The sequence below is a fragment of the Myotis daubentonii genome, chromosome 8 (assembly GCF_963259705.1).
Source record: "Myotis daubentonii chromosome 8, mMyoDau2.1, whole genome shotgun sequence".
In the NCBI taxonomy this organism is placed as follows: domain Eukaryota; kingdom Metazoa; phylum Chordata; class Mammalia; order Chiroptera; family Vespertilionidae; genus Myotis; species Myotis daubentonii.
The window spans coordinates 86,226,279-86,250,458 of NC_081847.1; the positions used below are offsets into that span (position 1 = coordinate 86,226,279).

Below are 24,180 nucleotides of genomic sequence, written 5' to 3' on the forward strand. Positions count from 1 at the left end.
AAGTGGTGGTTGTACAACATTATAGATTTTCTAGATCCCTTTGAATCGTTCACTTCAAAATGGTTATTTTTATGTTATGTGAATTTCACCTAAAAATTAACTTTAAAAAATCCCAGTGTGTAAGTGGTTTTGCTGTGCTCCCATATACAGACCACAGATTTCTCAGCAAATAGAAATTCCATTAAAAAACATACTGCATGATAATTGCAGTGATTTCTAATAATTAAAATAATAAATAGGAATTACAAAATGATTTTTGGTGGCAGAATTGATATGCAGAAGAATCTATTATATTCCCATCATTAAATATTTAAAGTTTAATGTATTATGTACAATTTTGCACTTTGAAAAATTCCCATGTTTGGGATGGATGTGAAAAGACAACAATCCAATTTGAATGAATTTTTAATATTAAATAACAGTTTTTCTAAGAACAAAAAATTTAGTTCATTACATTTAAACATTAACTACAGTAGGTTAAAATTCTAAGTCGAGGTAAGAATCTGGATCGCTTCTCTTCCCCTGAATATGTGTAGTCCAGGTTTTCCTATTATTTACTTTTTACCTTCAAGCTAAACTCCCACATGGAACTCACTTCACTGTTTACTAGATGTGACCTTGTTTCTTTCCTTTTTTAAAAAAAGTTTATTTTTAATTCTCACCTGAGGATGTATTTTTATTGATGAGACTCAAAGAGAGAGAGAGGGGGCGGGGAGAGAGAGAAAGAAACCTCAATTGGTTACCTCCTGTACGTGCCCCAACTGAGGATCAAACCCACAACCTAGGTATGTGCTCTGACCAGGAATCTAACAACCATTTTGTATACAGATGATGCTCCAACTCACTGAGCCACCTGGCCAGTGCTACCTTGTTTCTTAACCTCTCAATTCCTTTCTCTCATAAGTGGGAGATACATACCTTGCCACACTTGTGTGGATTAGAAGACGGGCAAATGTTTAGCACACTATAATAGATACCTAAGAGTAGCAATGATGATTATCCAAGGATTTAAGAGTATTGTCAGGAAAAGTAAGTCTTGGCTTACTGTAATGTTACTCTTTTGCAACCATTACAGTCTATAGAAACATAAATGTATTTTGAAAAATATTTTTCACACGTATAAAGTTAAGCTTTCTAACTCTGTTTTTGAAAACTGATGTACATGCAGTTCTATAATATGTCTCTCAGTGCCGGGAGCCGGTCCATCCTTGCTGTTTCAAGGGACCTGGCATATATGGCATACAGTTCTTAATATGGTTGCTCACCTTCTTGGCGCTGTGTTTTAACCAAAGTCACCTCTCCGAGAAAGGTTGAATCCCCAGGTAGGGATTTTCCCCTGAAGTTAGGGAGGGAATAAAACCCCTCAACTAAGTGCCAGGCGGGTAATTAATCCCTTTAACTACGAACAATCATGCTTAAACTACATAATCTTTTCTCCCTGGAATGGAGTTAAGAAACTCCCTAACCTTTGTAATAGAGATTGATAGGATTGAATCAACTGGTATAAATACAGTTGTAACAAGACAGAAACACGCAGAACTTAGAACAGAATCAAGAAGACAGAGCCTACACGGAGCCTAGAGACAGAAGAACTTCGCTGGAGAGAGCATGCCGGAGGATCCTGGAGAGGGACTGGCCTCGGAGCCTAGAGACAGAGCCTAGCGGGAGAACATGGCAAGGGATCCTGGACTGAACCTGACTACAGAGATTGGCAGGAGAACCTGACTGGAACCTGGACACTGAACCTGACTGGAGAACCTGGACAGAACCTGGCTGGAGAACCTATCGAGGGAACATGGCTACAGAACTTCCCTGGAGATCCAAAGCAGAACCTCTCTGGAGATCGAGACCAGAACTTGGCTGGAGATCCTGGCTGGAGATCCTGGCTAGGCTGCTGATCAACTGAACGCTGTCTCCGTGTCATTCCTTCTTCGCCGACTCCGTCCACACCTTTGGGGACCCCTGGACCCGCTGGGGTTGGACCCCGGCATCTCAGCCATGGTGTATAGTGGAACCTCAGTTCTCAAACTTAATTCGTTCCAGATGCTGCTTGAGAAGCAATTTGTTTGAAAACCGAATCATTTTCCCCATTAGAAAATATTCACAGCACAATTCCCTGAGATGCTAACAACGCAAGATTTAGCAGTAAACTGATTCATATTCTTAAATTATCTCCTTTGTCACCTGCGTGATGCATGACTTATCAGCAGGAATACTAAAGGTTATTACAGGTTATTAAGTTGAGAACCGAAGTTTTGTTTGACAACTGAGACATTGTTTCCATGAACAAATTGGTCGAGAACTGAATTATTTGAGATGGGAGATGTCTGAGAACTGAAGTCTGACTGTATTTGCTTTGTGTTTCGCAGGTGAAAGAAAAGATGTTGTCCCGGTTAAGAGTAGTTGCCACTCCTTGTTCTCTGGCATGCCGGCGTGTACACACAAAAGAGAAAGGCAAGCCCCTCATGTTGAACCCAAGAACAAACAAGGTTAGTAACACGACTAGTGACGTACCTTTTCTCTTGTCCCAATGACAGTTTGATTTATATATTTTAGACGGATAAGTGAAACTTTTCTGTTTTGTAGCTTTACAATAAAACTATTCGGAGATATTCGCTTTTTCTGCATGAACTTTTCACGTTTCTCCATATGGCAAGAATCATGGCTGCTTTATATCTCTCAACTCACAACTTCTACCACCAGGAAAGACTGACTATTTCCTAGTCCTAGCTCAGAAAAACCCACAGAATAGCAGTCTGACCAGGACTTTTGATGTGGGATATTTAGATTTACCCAGTTTAGATCAAGCACTCATCCTGGACCAATCAGTTGGGCCCTTGTAAGATGGGGTCAGAATTGTAAAATGAAATTTTTATGTAGCATCTGCCCCACCTTCGCACAGCTTTTTGCACACAAATCATTACAAGCAAGTGATTGTGCCCATTAATCACACTCTTGCTTCAAAAACAGAGACCTCTCACTCTCTTTACATTCTTGGGGCAGAGATTATGGCAATATTGAGATCTAGTTGTGACTTTATTCCTTATCCATGCTGGGTTCAGGGGGCATCCCCTCTCCAAATTTCAGGAACAATTGTAAGTAAATGAAATAGTAAGTAAATAATTCTGGAATGAGATTTTTTTTACAGGAAGCTTGCAAAAGGATACATAGGTTTATTGCAATATATGAAATTTACCTTTTGAGAATGGTGCATTCGTATTAAGGTGTGGTTTATTTTAAAACAACAGTAAGAAATTTGCCAGTCCCATATGTTTTCTCTTATGGGGTACGGGGACAATAATTGGATAGTATGATATATTTTGAGGGGTTTGGGGCCTACAAAGGGAAATTTGACTAAGGGTCACACAGAGCACTTTATCTCTGCGTTTTTGGTACCTGGCTAGCATAAAAATTGAGCAAGCAGTTAGTGAAGTAAATGAAGCTTAATGAGGCATATTCTAACCCTTTCTTTCTGCCGCCTCTCCACACATCTTACTTGCTCTTCAAGATGCAACTCATTGAGAATCCCGCTCTGTAGAGCCTTTGCACTCCCCGTAGCCTGGGATAACTGCTCCCTTCTCTAAACCCTGTAGCAGTGTCTGTCTTCCTCTTCTGTGGCACGTCATCTGGATGTTGGCTTTGTGCTTCTTTTCATGTCATAAGCTGCTGTTGAAATAATTGATAGTATTAACATTTTCATGACTTTGTATTTTTTAACTATATTCCAGGTTCTTCTTGAGCAGGGACCATTCAAAATTTCTTCGTATCTTTTATAACTCCATGGGCATAGTAAACATTTGATAAATATGTTGGTTTTCTTTTATTATAGAAACTATATAAACCTACTTTGTGGGGGTTTTAAGAAATTTATAAAGTATGTTGCAGGGAATGAATTTTAAGGAGGAAGATAGTCTAAATGCATTACAGTACCTCTATAAAGAAAAGAAATTCTAATACTCTGGCCTTCTGAAATCTCTGTGGTGGAATAGCATCTATACCAGCCGTGGGCAAACTACGGCCCGCGGGCCGTATCCGGCCCATTTGAAATGAATAAAACTATTGAGAAAAAAGACCGTACCCTTTTATGTAATGATGTTTACTTTGAATTTATATTAGTTCACACAAACACTCCATCCATGCTTTTGTCCCGGCCCTCCGGTCCAGTTTAAGAACCCATTGTGGCCCTCGAGTCAAAAAGTTTGCCCACCCCTGATCTATACGGTTACCTCATTGAAGAACCACTTCTGGAAATCTCTTAAGCATCAGGAAGAGTTTTTTGTTGTGGTTGTAGATTTAAGGAGGAACATAGACTAGTGATTCCCATTTTGAGGGTCATGAACTCCTTGGGGACTTACCACGTAAAGAAGGCAGGTTCGTGCGTCAAACCTTGTAGACTAAATGACTTTTTAAATGTTTATAAGTACTGTTTTAAGAGTATGTTGCTGCTGTGATTAAGAAGCTAGTAATTAAAAGCAATACTGAATTCTTAATCCTTTTTATTATTATTTTGTTGTTGAGAGTATTACTGATGTCCCCTGTTTTCTCCCCTTTTTGCCCCCTCCACCAAATGTATATCTGCAATCACTCTCTACTTAAGGTATACCTGTTATTAGTTCTGTAAAACTTTTTTATTATGGTAAATTGAACATGATGTAAAAATATGCAATTCAGTAACATTAAGTACATTCAGTATTGTGCATATGTTACCACTATCAATTTCCAAAACTTTTTACTACCGAAATGGAAACCCAGTACACATTAAGCAGTCTCTCCCCCACTCCCCCTTCCCTCCTTAGCTCTGGCAACCACTACTTATTTTCTGTTTGTATGAATTTGAATATGAAATTTTTAATATTTTTTAGAAGTCCTTCTACTTTAAAGGATTGGACATCATTATGGTGCAGACTAGATGCTAATTTGAGCTCTGCCATTTACTAGCCAAGAAACTTAGGAAAGTCATTTAAACCTAAGTTTCAGTTTTCTTACCTAAATAATGTAGTAATAATAGCATTTTGAAACATTTAAAGGGCTGTACAAGTGTAAGGTTGGATTTCTCCTTCTCTCCCCGTGCTCATTTGACTGACCTTCCTATTATTTTTTGAAATTGAGCTCTTCATCTTTTCCTGTGGGAAGTTTTCACTTCTTAATTTGTTTCTGGAGCTCTGGTTTTATGGTTCTCAGTTTTGAGGGTTTTTGTTTGTTTTTAATTTCCCAAGCTAGTTCTCTGAGAAAAACTAAATATTTCTTGTGATTCATACTATTTACACAAATAGTGTTATGACAGATAAAAAAAGGAAAATCATATTTTACCATGCTAATATATCATCTTTTTTTATTTTGCCATGGTCCTCTTAAAATTGCTTTTAAAACTGTAGTTTGCAGTTTTACAAGCCATTTTCCAGCACTTTGAACATGTCAGCCCACTGCCTTATGGCTGTCATGATTTCTGGTAAGAAACTAGCTTGTATGCATGCATATAAGCATAACCAATGGACACAGACACCAGTGGGGTGAGGGCATGAGTAGGGGGGGGTGGGCACTTGGGGGTAAGGACACATATGTAACACCTTAATAAAGAAAAAAAAAGAAACTAGCTGTTTCTCTTCCTAAGAATTCCCTGTTTGCCTATTGAGTCTTTTCTGCTTTCAATTTTCTCCTTTTGTGTTTGTCTTTTGACAGTTTGATGTGTCTAGGTGTAGATCTCTGAATTTTATTCTCATTGGAGATGTTGCATCCTTGGATGTGTGGGTTAATGTTTCTGATCAGATTTGAAAAGTTTTTAGCCCATTATTTCTTAGATATTCTTTTTCTCCCCTGGCTTTCTGGGACTCGTGTTTTTCAAATGTTGGTGCTCTTGATAGTATCCCACAGGTCTCTGAGGCTCTGTTCATATTTAATCATTGTGTGTGTTTTTTCTCAGACTGGATAATCTCAGATCTGTCTTAAAATTTGTTGATTCTTTCATCTGTTAGAATCTAGCCCCTCTAGTGAATTAAAAAATATATTTTTTATTGATTTCAGAGAGGAAGGGAGAGGAAGAGAGAGATAAAAACCAATCAATATGAGAGAGAATCATTGATCAGCTGCCTCCTGTGTGCTCCCTACTGGGGATCGAGCCCCAACCTGGGCATGTGCCCTAACTGGGAATCTAACCATGACCACCTGGTTCAGAGGTCGATGCTCAACCACTGAGCCATACCGGCCGGGCCCTCTAGTAAATTTTTAAATTTCAGTTATTGTACTTTCAACTCCAGAATTTCTGTTTAGTTCCTTTTTTATATTTTTTGTCTCTTTACTGACATTCCCAATAAGTCTTCCATTATTTGCCAAGTGGCTCTGTGTAACATGTTGGGACATTGGCTTTAGTACTTAGCCAAGTAGTTTACAACTATGTCTCAGCCCTCACTTTCTGTGTATGCAGAGCCTCAAGGTTAGCCAGAGGTGGAGTTTAGAGCCTTCTCAAGTCTTTCCTGAGTATGAAAACAGTTCATGCACATGACTTCTAGATTCTCAGGAATAAGTCCAAGGTTTTCAAAGCTCCTCCATAGACATTAGTTCCTCAACTTTTCCTTTTCCACTTTTTGGTTAGTCTGTTGTTTGCTTCATTTGTTACTCCCCAAGGTAGGGAGTTGCCATGTTATATAATTGCCTCTTATTGTTTTTAACAAGCTCTTCTGAGGAAAAGGCTATTCACTCTGGGTGAGCTCCAAATCAGGTCACATAAAGACAGTCTTGCAAAAGGGTTCTTCCAGGGAACCACCCGACAGGTCGAAGAATGACAGAGCCCTGGAGTTTTAGAAGAATCTCTAACCCCTTCCACCCTCTCCAGTGGCTGTCATGCTCTGGTTTTCAAAGTGATTATTACACAGTGATTGCTATTTTCTTTTTTTAAAGATTATTTCTTTTAAAAATATATATGTTTTTATTGATTTTTAGAGAGAGGGGAAGGGAGAGAGATAGAAACATCGATGAGAAACATCATTGATCGGCTGCCTCCTGCACACCCCCTACTGGGGATGGAGCCTGCAACCGGGGCATGAGCCCTGATTGGGAGTCCAACTGGTGACCTCTTGGTTCCTGGGTCGGTGCTCAACCACTGAGCCACATTGGCCAGACGGTGATTGCTATTTTCAAGGCTGCTGTGGCGTTGGTGAGGAGAGAGTGAATGAGGCAAGTTAAAAGGCACAAAGCTTGCTATTCTTGATGAAATTCAGCAGTTTTTCTTGAATAAATGCTCCCTATTGTTAAAGTCTTTGGTTTATTTCTAGAATTCTGAAAAAGTTTATTCTGATCAGCTGGCCAATGTTCTTATTGCTTTTTATGGAGGAAATGATTTTTGGAAGTCCTTAGTCTGGCGTTTTCACTAGCATCACTTTGATTCAAGGAGTTTAACCCATACCTGAATACCAGAAATTGCAAAAGATTTTCTTAGAACATGGGTTAATTTTTTCTTAAGTATCATTTCTTCCTTCCTCCTTCTACTCAGCCTCACTCCTTTCTAGTTGGGGTAGCCTATCTTACCAGCTTGTTTTATGTTCTTTCAAACCATATTTTGTTGATTTCATTTCTAATGTATGATGCATCTGTGTGTATGTACTTTATGGGGGTTTTCTAAACATTATAGTTTACAGTAAGTGTGTTTTGATGTGCAACTTGCCTTTTTTTTTTCCCTCTTCACTGCATGTTGGGAGATCTTTCTATGACACACAGAGATATACATTTAAGTGTGATGGTATTTCATGATATCGAAATACCATGGGTTCCCTAACTGTTCCATAATTGATGGTGTTTTAGTTTGTAATAGACAAGAGAGCTTGAAATAGTGCTAGAACAAATCTCTTTGTATATGCCTCTTTATGTATGAATATTTATCTAGGATGGCTGTCCAGAAGTAGAATTGCATTATTGTAGAGTATGTGTATTTAAAATGGTAAAATTACTTTATCATTTTCTTCCCAAAAGCCTAAATGAGTTTACATTTCCAGCATGTATGTGAGAGTATCTGTTTTATCACACCATCTCCAATACTAGATATGACCAATCTTACACATTTTTGACAATCTGGGCAAAAATATCTCACTTATTTTAAAATATATAAATATGTTTAAATTATATATTCTGGGACATCACTACTGCTACCCCAATAAGTAATAATTTTTAATATTTTTTTACTCCTTTTTTTTAGGGAATGGCATTTACATTACGAGAACGACAAATGCTTGGTCTTCAAGGACTTCTACCTCCCAAAATAGAGACACAAGATATTCAAGCCTTAAGATTCCATAGAAATGTGAAAAAATTAAATTGCCCTTTGGAAAAGTAAGAATTGCTTAGATGTTTAGTTTTTATTGATGTTATGACCAAAAAAATTGGGAATATTGTGGTTATTATGGCATGAGAAACATACAGTCTTATAATGAAGTTTGTGTTGTAGTCCATTCCTGTTATTTTTATAATGATCATGTATTTTTCATTGCAGTGAATGCTTCACTTGTTTTCCCTATTGTAAAATTTAGGGAGAAGGGGGTCCTAATATATGGTGGCAGGAGAAGATTTTATTTGGGGTGGTGGGCACACGGTGCAATATACAAATCTTGTAACATAGAAACCCACACCTGAAACCTATATGTTCATGTTAACCAATGTCACCCCAATAAATTTAATAAAAAATAAATAACCCCGAAATATCCTTTAAAAAAAAGTAGCAGAAATCAGTTTTTTATGCTCAAAATAACAGAGCATTTCAAGTTCGAATGGAATATTAGAAGCAAAGCTATCATCTAATTTTCATCCAGTCTGTTCAATAACTTTTATTGGCCATCTACTTTGTGTGTGCCACTATACTGGCCACTGAGGATATAAAGTTGGTAATATTCAATCCAGGACACTTTAGGGAGTAGAAAAGAGGAGTAACTGAACCTGGCTGAGGCAAACGAAATATATGTCCTCTACAATAATGCACAACCCTTCTAGGAGCTCATCAGTAGATAGTTGTGTTTATGTCTGAACCATGCCAGACGGGCAATATTTCTGCCTTTTATTTCATAAAGCTATTCAGTCATTATAGCCCAATTATTTGTTTTCTTCCCTGTGTTGAGAAGAAATCTCCTTCCCTTTAATATCTACCTATTGGTATTATTTCTGCCCATGGTAACTATATAGAAAATATTACTCCTCTTCTTTTTTTTTTCTTTGCCTTGTCTGCAAGAAACTCAAATTATAAGAGAAAATTTATTTAGAAAGTCACAGAGGTTAAAAAAAAAAAAAAAGGTGAGCCAGCTGGGCTGCGTGGGCTCAGAAAGGATTTACAGAAACAAAAAAATGGGCCCTTGGAGCTTAGGAAAAGGAAAGGCAGAGAGAATATACCTGGGGGAAGAAGAGGAGAGGGGTGGGTGTGCTCCAAAGAGAGAGAGCTTGCCCTGGGGAAAGAAGAGGGTGGGGAAAGGCATGGGCTTGCTCAAGAGAGAGAGAGAGAGAGAGCATGTTTATTTTTCTTATTTTTTAAAATATATTTTATTGATTTTTTTACAGAGAGTAAGGGAGAGGGATAGAGAGTTAGAAACATTGATGAGAGAGAAACATCGATCAGCTGCCTCCTGCACACTCCCCGCTGGGGATGTGCCCGCAACCAAGATACATGCCCTTGACCAGAATCGAACCTGGGACCCTTGAGTCTGCAGGCCGTTGCTCTATCCACTGAGCCAAACCGGTTAGGGCAATTTTTCCTCTTCTAAATGGAATCTGCCCTCCCTATTTATTCCCTGAAAATTAGCACATCAGTTATATTCTACATACTTTGCTAGTTCCTGGAATTGTGGAAGTTTATAAGGTGATAGTCCCTAACTCATTATCTCATATAGGCTGGAGGGGAGACAGAAAGTGGAGTGAGTTACAGAAGAGAAGTAGGTTGTTTTGGGACCTAAAAACAGGAAACCTAATGTGACTATATGTGTCATGGGGATTGGGAAGAGGCAGAACAGGAACCGAGAGAGCCTTCCACCCTGAGCTGCTTTCGGAGAGCATGAGTATAGGGTTTTCCAGGCAAAGGGTTCCCCGTAAGTAGCAACTCCAAGGTAAGAGTTGTGATGCATTGAGGAACTGAAGTAAATTCATTATGAAGATAAGGGTGAGAAGTAGTTAGAAGTCTTGATAACTATTTTAGGAGCTTACGCCTATTTAATCATTTTTGGAGCTTAAGCCTATTTAATTTTTGTTGATTTTTACTCCTGGGTGTTAAATAATGATAATTTAGGGATTTGCTTTCTGGGAGGGAATTGGCCCTCTATTTTGGATGGCTACATTTACCTTTCAGAGGACAAAACTTGGAATGTATTACTGGCTGATGTAGATATTATTTACTGTGCTTAATTTCAGATACATCTATATAATGGGAATACAAGAAAGAAATGAAAAGTTGTTTTATAGAATACTGCAAGATGATATCGAAAATCTGTTGCCAATTGTATATACACCAACAGTTGGTCTTGCCTGCTCCCAATATGGACACATCTTTAGAAGACCTAAGTAAGGCTTATTTTAAAAAATATATATTTGAAAATTATTATTATGTAGGAGAAATATCACTCTGTGACACTTATTACATTTCTGTTTTATTTGTTGCAGTCTTATCTCAACCACATTTCTCACCTCACAAAAGCTTAATTTGGACAAAAAGGGATTAGTAAAAACCCAACACATTCGTTTCTTTCATTTTTGTAGAAATAGTATCATTCTTTCTTAACTTTCTTTAAATTATTATCGTTAGAGGGACTGTGCATTTTCATACCAAAAGAAAAGGTACTCTCTTTTTTTTTTCATGGTAGCAGATTCTCCAGAATTATCATTAATGTTTTTGACAATCTGGCCAAATTAAAAGATTGATTCTCATTTTTTTGTCAGCATTCATTTTTGTCATTTGTTGTTTTTATGGATGTTTATAAAGTTTTAATTTCACATAGTTCCAGCACTTCGGTTATTTTAAGTGGAAAAAGACTGGAATGGGTCTTGACTCAGGTCTTTGAATAAGTGACCTTATCCCTCTGAATCTGTTTTCTCATCATAAAATAGTGATACCAGTACCTGCCAAAGAGCTGCTGAGAAGGTCAGATGAGGAAACTGGTGTGACTGCCAGTTGTTTGTAAACTTCTAAGCATTATATAAATGCTATTTTTACTTCATTTGAGTTTTCTTGTCTTGTTCTTCTATTATTTTCCTCAATCCTTGTATGTTTCCCATGTCTTACTTGCATATTGACACAAATGTAGAAATCCAAACAAAATGTGATAGCATTTCTCTTCAATCTCCCCTCATCTAGTCTAGGGGCTTTCAGCATTAAATGTGCATGACACACCTGTGGGACTCACTTGAAATGTTAATCCCTGCCAACTCTTCTCCTTTTAATTCCCAAGAGTCTGAAGACAAAGAGAAAGGTCTGGAAGTGTGAATTTAATGAGCGCCATGGGTGGTGGTGGTCAGGTATCACTGGAAGACTCTGAGAACCCTGTTCTGTGTGCTGCCTTCAGTTAGTGGGTCTGAAACATGAAACATTTCTGTGATATTACCCAGCTTTTCAGCTCTTTTATAGTTTCTTTTTCATGTAGAACAGTGGTTCTCAATCCAGATTAAAGAACAAAGGGAAACATAAAAAATACTGATTCTTGGGCTCCCCTTGTGGAGATCCTGATTCATTTAGTCTAGAGTTGGACCCAAGTGTCGGTGTTTCATAAAAGCTCCTGGTGTGATTCTTATGTGCACCAGAGATGAGAGCTGATGTGAAACATAAGGAGCGTGGCTTCTGGATGAGGGCAGATACTGTGTCATTTATGTGGTGTACTGCTGCAGTGGTTTTTTGTTTGCTTTTTACATAAAGGATGGTCAGTAAATCTGATCTAAACTCCAAGCCAGTTAAATCAGAATTCATGGGGGCATTTTTAAAAAGCTCATCAAATGATTCTATCATGCAGTCATGGTTGAGAAACACTTGAACTAAACTGATTTGAGCTAGGATAGTAAAGCCAAAGTTAAGATACCAATGAGAAAGTTAGTTATAAGAATCAGTTTAAGGCAGCGGTTCTCAACCTGTGGGTCGCGACCTCTTTGGTGGTCGAAAGACCCTTTGACAGGGGTCGCCTAAGACCATCCTGCATATCAGATATTTACATGACGATTCACAACAGTAGCAACATTACAGTTAGGAAGTAGCAACGAAAATAATGTTATGGTTGGGTCACAACATGAGAAACTGTATTTAAAGGGCCAGAAGGTTGAGAACCACTGGTTTAAGGGCACTTGATACCTGTTGGACCTCATCTCTGCCTGCCCTATTTTCTAGAACCTGTGTTTTGGTTTGGGTTTCCTTCCTTCCCTTCCCCTCCTCTTCGCCCCTTCCCTCCCCTCTTCCTTTTTTGAAGTCTGGATTCATTATCTCAGTTGGATAGCAGTATACTGTGTGTTTAAAATAATTTCACTTTTTCCTAATGCCTCAAGGTAATGTCTTTTATATGAAACTACCGTACTTTTCTTCTCTTCCTTCCTGTTCTTCACATTTCAATTTTTTCAGCTCAGTGAGTTTTAGCAGTAGTATATTATGCTCTTCTGAATTGGTGGTTTATTTTTAAATTGCTTTTTACTGGAGGTATATTGGGTTTATTTGAAAATGATATGTGGATGCATTTCTTCTTGGGTAAAATGATCACATCATTTAATAATAATCTTTGTGGCAACTACTATGTGAGCAATGTAATTACAGTTTGAAGATGTTTGAAGATGTAGTTGAAAATGTTTGAAAATAAACCAGTGTGATTTAGCTAATTCTGCTTGGAAATTATACTGTGTCTTGATGTTTTATTAAAATACCTAAATATTCCAGTTATGAACAAAGACTTAGAAAAAAACAAAAAACTGTTGTGAAATGCAAAGGTGTTTTTGTTCTGTTGCAGGGGATTATTTATTTCAATCTCAGACAGAGGTCATGTTAGATCAATTGTGGATAACTGGCCAGAAAATCATGTTAAGGTACTAATAGCACAACCTTCCTTTTCCCCATGTTATTTCTTTCCTTGTAACTTACCTCTAAATTTCCAAGAACAGTTTTTCATTGTTGCTCTGATTTATTTTGCACTTATATATACATGCAGATTTAGTGCTCTGAGGAGATCATGATAGTAATAGCTACAAAATGGGTAACTGGTATAGACTTAGACTTTGGGAAAGAATTTGAAACTAGTACACAAAGTGAGCTTGCTCACTATCGATACCACTGGTGTATCCTGCCTTCTCTTTATTTCTTTTCTATTTCAATTAGTATTAATGTTTCCTATTTTATTTAATATTAACCAAGTAATAATACCATATTATTAAAATAACATAAAACTTTTATTTGGTGAGTAATGGAGAGGATTCATTATGCCTTTTTTCTTCTAAATCTAAGGTAGATTTAGATCCTTACGCAAATATAAAACTCTTAAAGTTTCAAATTTAGCAAATGCCTGGCTGCCTTTCATAAAATAATAAAATCTAATGACTTAGATCTTCTGTTAGGTTTTAGTATTTACTACATGCAATAATCTTACTTGCCTTTAGTACCTTTTCTTCACCAAAATAACCTTTGATGAATAATCATTAGTTCTAATGATCTAAAGAAAATTTGGTCAGATCATTAAATTCACTATATTATCTTAAAATCTTGTAGGTAGGTATAGTTTTTACTCTAGATCTTTTTCTCTTTCATCATTGCTAAGGTTTTTCTTGTTTGGCCTAGATTATTTTGTTGGAGTAGCATGTTTCTTATTTCTAAACTCTAATTTTTCTGTTATGGTTAATCTCTTTACCAGAAGTTTATTCTCTTTCCCTGTTTAGTCTTTGTGAGGCATTTGGTTAATCCTCCAGTCAGAAGCATTATGTTCCTAAAGATAGGAAGTCAAATCTAGTTAGTTCTCTTTTTGACGTCTACATTCTAGAAATACTAGAATTTTAAATATGCTTGGTTGGTTTACTTTGGAAGATAGTCAAGAAGCAATTTTATTTTTTAAAGTGAGTGTACAAATATCAAGAAATTTTTTTTAAATGCTTTTCTATAATGTCCCTTTCTTTTTTTTACCATTTCTAATTAATTATTATTATTCTTTTTTTGTAATTAAGGCTGTTGTGGTGACTGATGGCGAGAGAATTCTGGGTCTTGGCGATCTGGGCGTCTATGGAATGGGAATTCCAGTAGGAAAACTTTGCTTGTATACAGCTTGTGCAGGGATACGGCCTGACAAGTGCCTGCCTGTGTGCATTGATGTAGGAACTGATAACCCAGTGAGTAAAACCATTTTCCCCCTCTGACCCTCCTTCCATATTAGATATTTTTTATTTCATTCCTCTTTTGAAGATAATATAAGAAGGAAAATTTTGTGATTAGATGTTAGTCTTTGTCTCAAACTCCACTTTTAATATCTATGCAAATAATAGTAAATTAGCCTATTAAAAGTGTCTTGAAGTAGGGCAGGGCAGTAAGGTTTAAAAAACTATATTAATAATTTATTTTGTGATTATTGTTTTAAAAATATGTTTAAACTGGTTATGTAACAAAATAATTTTATTTTTACATTTGGTCTATTTTATAGGCACTGTTAAAAGATCCATTTTACATGGGCTTATATCAGAAACGAGACCGATCACAACGTTATGATGATCTAATTGATGAGTTTATGAAGGCCATTACTGACAGGTATTTTTTAAGTTTGAGTATATAAAAGCATCTTTAATTAAAGAAAAAAATCACAGTTTTGTTTTGTTTTGTTCACCTCTTATAAAGGTAGGTAGGAGATTAAATTTTGAGAACTTTGGTTCTTTCCTGCTGATCAGATGTGCTGATACATGGTGATAACCTACCCACTCTGCCTTGCTTTCCCTGAGTTGCCCAATATATTTTGCTGTTGTTGTTAATCCTCACTTGAGAATATTTTTCCATTAATTTTTAGAGAGTGGAAGAGAGGGAGGGAGGGGAAAAGAGATGGGGGAGAGAGAAACATCGGTGTGAGAGAGACACACACGGCCCAACTGGGGCCTGGGATTGAACCTACAATCCAGGTATGACCCCTTGACTGGGAATCGAACCCGTGACCCTTCGTTGTGCAGGCCAGTACTCTAACCACTAACCACTGAGCAACATTGGCCAGGGAAAGTTGTCCGACATCTTGAGGGAAGTCTGCACTCACTGCTCCTATCAGAACCTCACTGTCCAGTTCTTTCAGCCCTTGGCATCACGCTCATTTCCCCATTCTGGTGAAACTCTTGTGCCGCTTTCATGTTTTAAATTTCCTGACCATTTGGTCCTCTTCTCTCTCCATCTGTCTGCAGCATCTCACCAGGTTTTGAAATCCTCTAAATTCCCTCTTCTCTTGACTACCAAGATTTTCCTAACTTGGTCTTTCACCCACCTTTTTCTTTCTTTAGTTGTCTTCATGGGTTCTTGCTCATTTTTATTACATGTGAATGAGTACATGGTAAGCTATAACCTTTATGCATGTGACTCCTCCCCCCATGAAAACCCATCTATGCAGTCCCACCTCCTTCTGAGGCCTGTATTTCTAACACCTGGAATTCTCCACCAGACATTTTGTTGCTCTTTCATATTCGTGTCTAAAACAATGCCTTCCCATTCCAAACTGCTTATTATCTTCTGTGTATTCAGCCTCTATTAATGGCAGTAACCTTCACTCTATTGCCAAACCTTTAAACTTGGTGTTATCCTTGACTCTTCTCCTTCTCCAATCCTCAAATCCAGTTGGTGGTACCACTCAAATGCCTCAGAAATAGATCCCCTCTCTCCCATTGCTACAGTCTTTCTGCACATTCTCATCTCTCTTCTGGGTTTTTCTAAACCATTTTCCAATTTCTCTCCTTTCCAGCTCTTCTCCACGTTACCACCAGATTAAATTTTTTTAAAACATGTACTTCATTATGTCATTCTTTTGCTTGAAATCTCTAATTGCCTTTCTATTGACATAGGGTAAAGTCTAAACTCTTTACTTTTATGACAAAGTCCAAATTCTTTACATTTATGACCTAACCCTGCCCTGCCTTTTAAATTACTGGTACATAGGAGATATTTAAAATTTTTTCAGTCAAAGTTGACACATCTAAAAAAACTAAACTTTTCATTATCCTAGAAATTGCCATCTCCCCTACTTTTTATCTTATACAGTCAAAGTGATCCAGGTTACTTTAGTATTTTAACAAACTTCCTCCTTACTTCCCAGTTGGCCTCCTCATCAAATTCTGTTTGTTTATTCTAATGTCTCATAATCGTCCTTTTTACTTCCTATGGCTTCTGCTTCCAATCTTTTGGTCCTCGTGCTAGAGCAGCCTCCTAGCTGCGTCTCCTGGCTTTCTCCTTTCTCCCCACACCAATCTGTGCTGCATATTAATGGCAGGTGCATCATTCCTAAAGGGAGTTGTACATGAATTCTTTCCTTCCCTGAAGCCTTCACTGATTCTGCACCAGATACAGAATGAAGTCCCCATTCCCTAATTGCCATGCAAGATCCTTTATCTGGCCCAACTCACCTTAACCAATTTCTCCCTTATCTTTTCATATAAAGACAGACTGTTGAAAATTTAGAGTCACCAAAATATATCTTGCTCTTCTTCCTACCTTTTGACTTTCTGTTCTTCTTTCAGGGCCCAAATAAAGTCTCACCTCCTTTGTAAATCTTCCCTTATTACCCCATTTCACCAAGATGATTGGCATCTTTTTCTGAATGCTCATGAACTCATGCTATAGTAGCCTCCTAATCTTGAGTGCTTCCATTATACATAATTTAAAATAATAGTTGTTTAAAATATAGCAGACATTATGCTAAAACTTTACATTTGTTATTTCATTTAATCTTCTCGACTATTTTTTAACCTTTTATGTATATACTTCCTGTATTGCTGTTTAACTGTTAATGTAATGAGTATACATAGCTAATATTATACATTTGAGATTCAGAAACAAAATCTCTCTCTTTTTTTAAGAAGTTATTTGGTGCATTTATGTGCTGGGCACCCTTATAGGCACTTGGAAATAGTTTATGCAGGTTGATATTCCATAGGCTCACCCTGGTACTACATTCATTTGAAGCACCCTGTAAATTTTCTGAATGAGAGATGGATTTCTACATTTTGAGTCTAGTCTTTCATAGACTCTGAAAATTGCCACATGGCATTAAATGAACTAACAACATATTTTGTAATGCTATCATAAGGAATATTAGACAGGAAAGCTGTTTAGTAGTGGCTTTTCAACACAACCATTATGGGTTTTGCTGTTTTTTAGGTATGGACGGAACACACTTATTCAGTTTGAAGACTTTGGAAATCATAATGCATTCAGGTTCTTGAGAAAATATCGAGAAAAATACTGTACCTTCAATGATGATATTCAAGGTAAAGCAAAAAGAGAACTTCAGGATTTTAATTTCTATTTCTTAAACCCTTTTTATGTGACCACTTTTTTATTTTTAAAAATCTTTGTTTTTCTTGTAGGGACAGCTTCAGTAGCTCTCGCAGGTCTTCTTGCAGCACAAAAAGTTGTTGGTAAATCACTCTCAGAACACAAAATCTTATTTCTTGGAGCAGGAGAGGTAAGTTTCTGTAAGCTGTTTTGAATTTAAAACCAACACTCATCTTTAGAATTGGAAAATGGGGCATAATGAGCTTATAATTTTGAGATAGATAAGGAGATCTTTGTAATTTAAAATTTCTGTTGTAAAGTAGATAATTTAAAATATGCTTAGAGAATATTACAAAGAATCAGCTTGTGTGTGATTTGTAAGGGAAGAATAAACCAAATATTCCTCATAACAAAACATTATAATTCAAGCATTGCATCATATTCTTGTGTTTACTTTTTAAATTTTTGTTCTGTTTGACAGGCTGCTCTTGGAATTGCAAATCTTATAGTTATGGCTATGGTAGAAAGTGGCCTCCCAGAAGAAGAGGCACAAAAGAAAATTTGGATGGTTGACAAGTTTGGTTTATTATATAAGGTAAGGTATTTAAAACTTGGAGAAGCAAAACGATGTTGTTATAATGATATTTTTAGTTTGGTTTTTAAAACATCAATTTTTAAAAATTTATATCTCGACTATCCAAATTATACTAGTTGGGGATCTTACAGTATGTTCTCAACAGAAATCCTCCAGTCTAAAACCTTTGTCTTTTATAAAGACTCTTGCTTTGTATTCAGATCAGTGTCTGTGTTGGCATCAGACTTACTCCTTTCTCGATTTCCAGACTCTTAAGAGACCAAATAATCATGCAAATAATATTGTACTTGACCCCTCTAAGACTAGGTTTTTAATTGGAACTCAGACTATTCTAATTAAATTGTTAGCAGAACATCTGCTATTTGAACAAAATTCGTTAACCCTTTGGTGGTCATAATCCCCTTAGCAATCTAATAGAAATCTATGGATCCTCTCCCCAGAAAAAGGCACATTTTTTTTTTACTACTTAAAAAACAAGTAATTTTTAATTGTTTTTTTTTTGGGGGGGGGCATCAGTTTGTTGTTCCACTTATTAATGCATTCCTTGGTTGTTTCTTATATGTGCCCTGACTGGGGATCCAACCCGCACATAATCTTGGCATGTCAGGGTGACGCTCTAACCAACTGGCTACTCAGCCAGGGCAAGTTATATATATTCTTAAGGCCAATTCATGGATAATAAAGAGCTTCTATCTGAGATTGACTTAGTGTCCTTTGACATGCCTGCCTTCCTAGCGTTGATTGTCATTTTATTAGTTTAAGAAATGCCTTATAGCTTAGATCTATAACACATTGAAATGTAGGTAAACTATATCATAATTGAACCTATCCCTACACAGTGTTGTACTTTTGCCTTGTATAATGATATAGCAGTTACTTGTCATTTACATCTTTGGAGCAAGCTTATCTCAATGTACTTTGCTCCAATTCTGTAATCTTTTCTTCTTAACTAGTACCAATATTCTATTAGTACATTTTATCAAAAGATAAAATGAAAAAGTGTGTGAGTAAAAAGTCTTGAGTGGTTTAATTATACATAATAAAATAATAGTTGTTTTAAAAATATACCAGACATTGTGCTAAAATTTTACATTTATTATTTTATTTAATCTCAAAAACTGTATGGAGCCCAGCCTATGTGGCTCAGTGGTTGAGCATCGACCTATGAACCAGGAGGTCACAGTTAGATTCCCAGTCAGGGCACATGCCCGGTTGCAGCTCAATCCCCAGTGGGGGCTGTGAGTGAGGCCGCTGATTGATGATTCTCTCCCATCATTGATGTTTCTATCTCTCCCATTCTCTTCCTCTCTGAACTGAATTAAACTATATATTTAAAAACAAACAAACAAACAAAAACAACAACACTGCCCTTGCCAGTTTGGCTCAGTGGATAGAGCGTTGGCCCACGGACTGAAGGATCCCTGGGTTTTTCCCAGTCAAGGGCATGTACCTCGGTTGCAAGCTTGATCCCTGGCCCTCTTCAGGGTGTGTGTGGGTGGCAACCAATCGATGTGTCTCTCTCACACCGATATTTATCTCTGTCTCTCCCCCTCCCTTCCATTTTTCCATTGATGTCTCTCTAGAAATAAATGGAAAAATATCCTCCAGTGAGAATTAACAAAAAACCCCACAAACCTATGGAATTTTACAAACGAGGAAACTGAGGGTTAGAAAGGTCAGGTGACTTTTTCAAGGACATCAGCTTAGAAGTGATGGAGTTAGGATTCATACCCCGGTAGCCTATGAAGCCTGTGCCCTTAACCATTCAATAAGTTCCCTCTCAAGTAAACTATAACTGCTATGTTAACTTGTATATAAGATGCAAGGATTATAAGACATACTTTTGGAAAGCTATTGGGAGGATATGTACTTTTACTGGTACACAGTAGATGGGTGTTTCTTTTTGTGATATTGGTTTTCACAAATGTGATTCTTCATCGTATTTGTAACTAGTGGCCCTTGTTGAAAGGAAATTAATTAGAAGAAATATTTTAGTATTGCTATTCGTCCTTTCTCTATAATAGAAGTGTCAACCAAATTCACGATTGACAGTGACAGATCGAAACCGAGGAGTGCGATTGGCACCAGCGGGAACTTTATCTGAATCGTGCATGCGCGAGTCAACTTTTAGCCTTCTATAGATATAGAATAAACTTGCTTAATTAGACCTGCTTTCTGATGTAGCTAAACTTTTTCCAGCCCAGTGAAGCACCCCAACTTCTCTTTCAGGGAATTGTCAGCAACACAGCAGTAAATATCAACACGAAGCAGATTGTTATTGTAGATCATGCAGGGAGAACAAAGGGTAAAATATTTAGCTGCGGCAGTGTTTGACTATATTCTGCGCAGTGAGAAAACCTGAAGTCATTTTCAAGGTCCACCATTTCTTCTTTTCAGTCAGGTCAGGTTTGTAAACTTTCTAAACCTTCATTTCCTGGCTAATGAAAATAGGATTCCACCAAGTCTTCTCTCTACGTACTCCAGGACTTCTGTGAGGATCAAATGAGATGAGGCATGGGAAAACTCCTCACAGACATTTGGTTAAAGTGTGAAATGTTTGCATCTGGCTATAAAGCAAGTCATGTTCCTGGGCTAAAGAAACTGCAAAGAGGCTAGTCGCTAGGGAGAGGAAGCGGGGCGTTGCTCTGTGACATCATTACCCGGACAGACACTTTATATACAGACTAGAGGCCCAGTGCACGAATTCGTGCACCAGTGGGGTCCCTCAGCCTGGCCTGCGAGATCGGGCTGAAACTGGCTCTCTGACATCACCTGAGGGGTCCCGGATTGCGAGAGGGCGCAGGTCAGGCTGAGGGACCCCACTGGTGCATGATCGGGGTGGGGGAGGCACACGGGAGGTTGACCAGCCGGGGAGGGACTGCAGGAGGGCTCCAGGGCATGTCTGGCCCATCTTGCTCAGTCCCGATTGGCTGGATCCCAGCAGCAAACTAACCTACCGGTTGGAGCATCTGCCCCCTGGTGATCAGTGCACATCATACTGAGTGGTTGAGTGGCCTTAGCATATCATTAGCATATTACGTTTTGATTGGTTGAATGGCCAAGTGGTCGACTGGATACTTAGCATATTAGGCTTTTATTATATAGGATAAGTCAGCTCTAGAATGCATATAGTATTGGTTAGCACAGTGAGAAGCCCCTCCCTGTTCATCTGCAGCTTCTGAGTGTATTTTCCTTTTAGTCTAAGTAGCTTGACCTAATGAATTTAGGCTTCCAGTCTCTCCTGGTGTCCCTAACGCTGCCCTCCTTTTTGAGACTGCCCTGTTGAACCATCGTAGTGGAGAGCTGTAATTCTCTTGGAGACAAACATAGCATACGAAGCCATTATTCTGAGAGCCTCCACCTGGTGAGGCTGTATCTCGGTCCTTTAGTTCACTTCCCAGCCAGCGGTGCTGTGCAAATTTTCCCAGCCCTGCTCGTTTTTATCTGGGTTATTCTGGAGCTCTGATGGAAACATTTGCAGGGGATGTCTTCTCTTTTGCCAAAGTCAAGGTATGGATTTCTCAGCCTGGTTAAGTTTTCATCCATGTTTTGCCTGTTTTAAATCATTGAGAAACGTTTCATTGTTTTCCTGTCACTGGTACCTCTCCTGGCTTTGTGACACTACTAAGAATTTGACACTACTAAGCATTTTGACTGGGGACTTGGGGAGGAAAGCACGTTTCTTCAGTCAGCCAACTTGAGCCAGAAGTCTCTGTTCCTCTTGTTTCAGAAGTCTTGGGAGTCCAGGTACAATTCTGTAATTCTAAAAGTTCTGCATCCAGTTAGTAACGCATCTGACTGACCTGAACTTCTCTGGTAACAAAACCAGAGAGGTCATTTGTAGTCTTCACCTTTTGTGCTTGGTGTGACTTTTCTTTTTTAATCCTCACCCAAGGAGTGAGGGTATTTTTTCCATTGACTTTTAGAGGGGGTAGAAGGAAGGGAGCTGGGGAAGGAGAGACAGAGAGCGAAACATCGATGTGGGAGAGACACATGGATTGGTTATCTCCTACACTGCCCCAACCAGGGGTGGGAATCGAACCTGCAACCCATGTATGTGCCCTTGACTGGGAATCGAACCTGCAAAACCACACTGGTCATAAATTTTGTTCAGTTGTGCAGTACCCATTGGGAGGCATCTGTAATATTTTATATATTGCCATAATACATTTCTAAAATATGAAAAATTCTGATTTCCAAACTGCATCTAGCCCAGAAAAGGGATTGTAGGACTTGTACCATATTGAATTTAGGAGGACTTCACAGAGTAAATGAGTTTTTGAGAGGGATTACAGTTTCTGGTTGTAAGGAGATTTGATTTATATTTTATATTGGGGTTTATGGACACTATGAAGATAGAATTAGAAGATACGGATTGAAGAGAAAAGTAAATGAAAATACATTCCTATTGTAGAAACAATTTGTGACTCAATGATGTCTTTTCACTCAATCCTCAATAAGCATTTACCAAAATACTGTATTTTTATGTAATAATTCAGGGGCGGGAAGCTAAAATAGACAGTCATCAGGAATCCTTTGCTCACTCAGCCCCAGAGAGCATACCTGATACTTTTGAAGATGCAGTAAAGATACTTAAACCTTCAGCTATAATTGGTAAGTAAAGTTGTTGCAGGTTATTCTCTTACTTAACTGTATTTTGCCAATCATAACTTACATCAGGATTACTAAAAAAGAAATGGTAGATTTTATCTAGCTTTCAGCATATATGATATTTTTCATAATAGCTTTTTTATTACAGCATGCAATGAAAGTTCAGTTAATGTATATTGCTTGTATTTTTAAGTGTAGAAGCTGTGGGATTTATCACACTTTATTTTTAGAGTTGGTATGACTGTTGGGCTCAAAACCTAAAAAGACCAAGGTCATTTGACACACTGTACCAGGAAAATCCTATGCAGAGTCCAAGATTTTCACTAGCAACAAAGCTGAAAGTGTTTGGTACCTTTTGAGTCAGGTATTGCATAGCTGACATGAGACTATGACAACATGGCACAAAGTTCACAGCAGAAAATGTAACAGTCTTTAAAAGGGGAGCTATTTTCTTTCCAATGTAGCTATAAGATTTTTAATCTATCATTTTCTTTTAATTGTATCTGTTTCATGTACAAGCCCTATTGAATGCCAAATAGCAGAATAGTCACAAACAGTAAGTGTCTATGATCAGGAAAAGTACATCTTTTTAGCTTCTTCATTGATTAGAACTCATAGAAGTGAAATCACACAGAATGTCTTTTTGTGACTGGCTTATTTCACTTAGCATAATATCCTCAAGGGTCATCCATGTTGTAGCAATTTTAATTAGACATAGTGATGTAGATAATCTTATACTCTTCTCCTCCTTACCCCCCCCCCCCACACTTTACTATGACTGGGGTGGACAATAAATATTTTAAGTGAAAACTTAGCATTTTATTGTTTTTCTTTTCACATTTGAAATTGTGTTCGTATAACATTATTTCAGCAATGCAAAATCCATCTTTGTAATAGCGTTCACCTACGCTTTTGTTATGTTAAACCTGTTGTAGAAATGCTGTTTATAAGAATTGCTTTTAGCCCAGCCAGTGTGGCTTAACAGTTGAGCATCAACCTATGAACCGGCAAGTCACTGTTCAATTCCCGGTCAGGTCATGTGCCCGGGTTGTGGGCTCATCCCCAGTGTGGGGCATGCAGGAGGCAGCCAATCAGTGATTCTCTCTCATCACTCATGTTTCTATCTCTCCCTCTCCCTTTCTCTCTCTCAAATCAATGAAACTATTTTTTTAAAAAAAGAATTGCTTTATTTTACCTGTAATGAAGTTGGCTGTTTTTCCCCTTATTTATTTTAGGAGTTGCAGGAGCTGGTCGACTTTTCACTCCTGGAGTAATCAAAACCATGGCTGATATCAACGAAAGGCCTATAATCTTTGCATTAAGTAATCCTACAGCAATGGCTGAGTGTACAGCTGAAGAAGCATATACACTTACAGAGGTATTAATCAATAATAGTTTAATGAATTAGTTATGTCTTATTTTCCCTCTATTAGCCTGTTGGTTATACATTCTTGCATAATTTTCATGGTTACTCTGGAGATTACAACATTCATCCATGGATCATCAAATTCTGGTATTAATTATTGCTTGCAACAATTCTAGAAAGTAA

At 37.7% G+C, this 24,180-nt stretch overlaps 1 protein-coding gene across 1 annotated transcript in view; it reads left to right on the forward strand.

Moving 5' to 3' along the window:
- ME2 (malic enzyme 2) overlaps positions 1–24,180 on the forward strand; it is a 51,089-nt gene that overhangs the window by 12,348 nt on the left and 14,561 nt on the right. The window contains exons 2-12 of the mRNA XM_059707323.1: positions 2,370–2,489; positions 8,186–8,319; positions 10,375–10,524; positions 12,939–13,014; positions 14,140–14,301; positions 14,610–14,713; positions 17,309–17,418; positions 17,518–17,615; positions 17,907–18,020; positions 22,520–22,634; positions 23,867–24,009. Of these exons, the coding sequence (XP_059563306.1) occupies positions 2,382–2,489; positions 8,186–8,319; positions 10,375–10,524; positions 12,939–13,014; positions 14,140–14,301; positions 14,610–14,713; positions 17,309–17,418; positions 17,518–17,615; positions 17,907–18,020; positions 22,520–22,634; positions 23,867–24,009 (1,314 nt within the window). The 5' untranslated portion in view covers positions 2,370–2,381. The remainder of the gene's footprint in view (positions 1–2,369; positions 2,490–8,185; positions 8,320–10,374; positions 10,525–12,938; positions 13,015–14,139; positions 14,302–14,609; positions 14,714–17,308; positions 17,419–17,517; positions 17,616–17,906; positions 18,021–22,519; positions 22,635–23,866; positions 24,010–24,180) is intronic.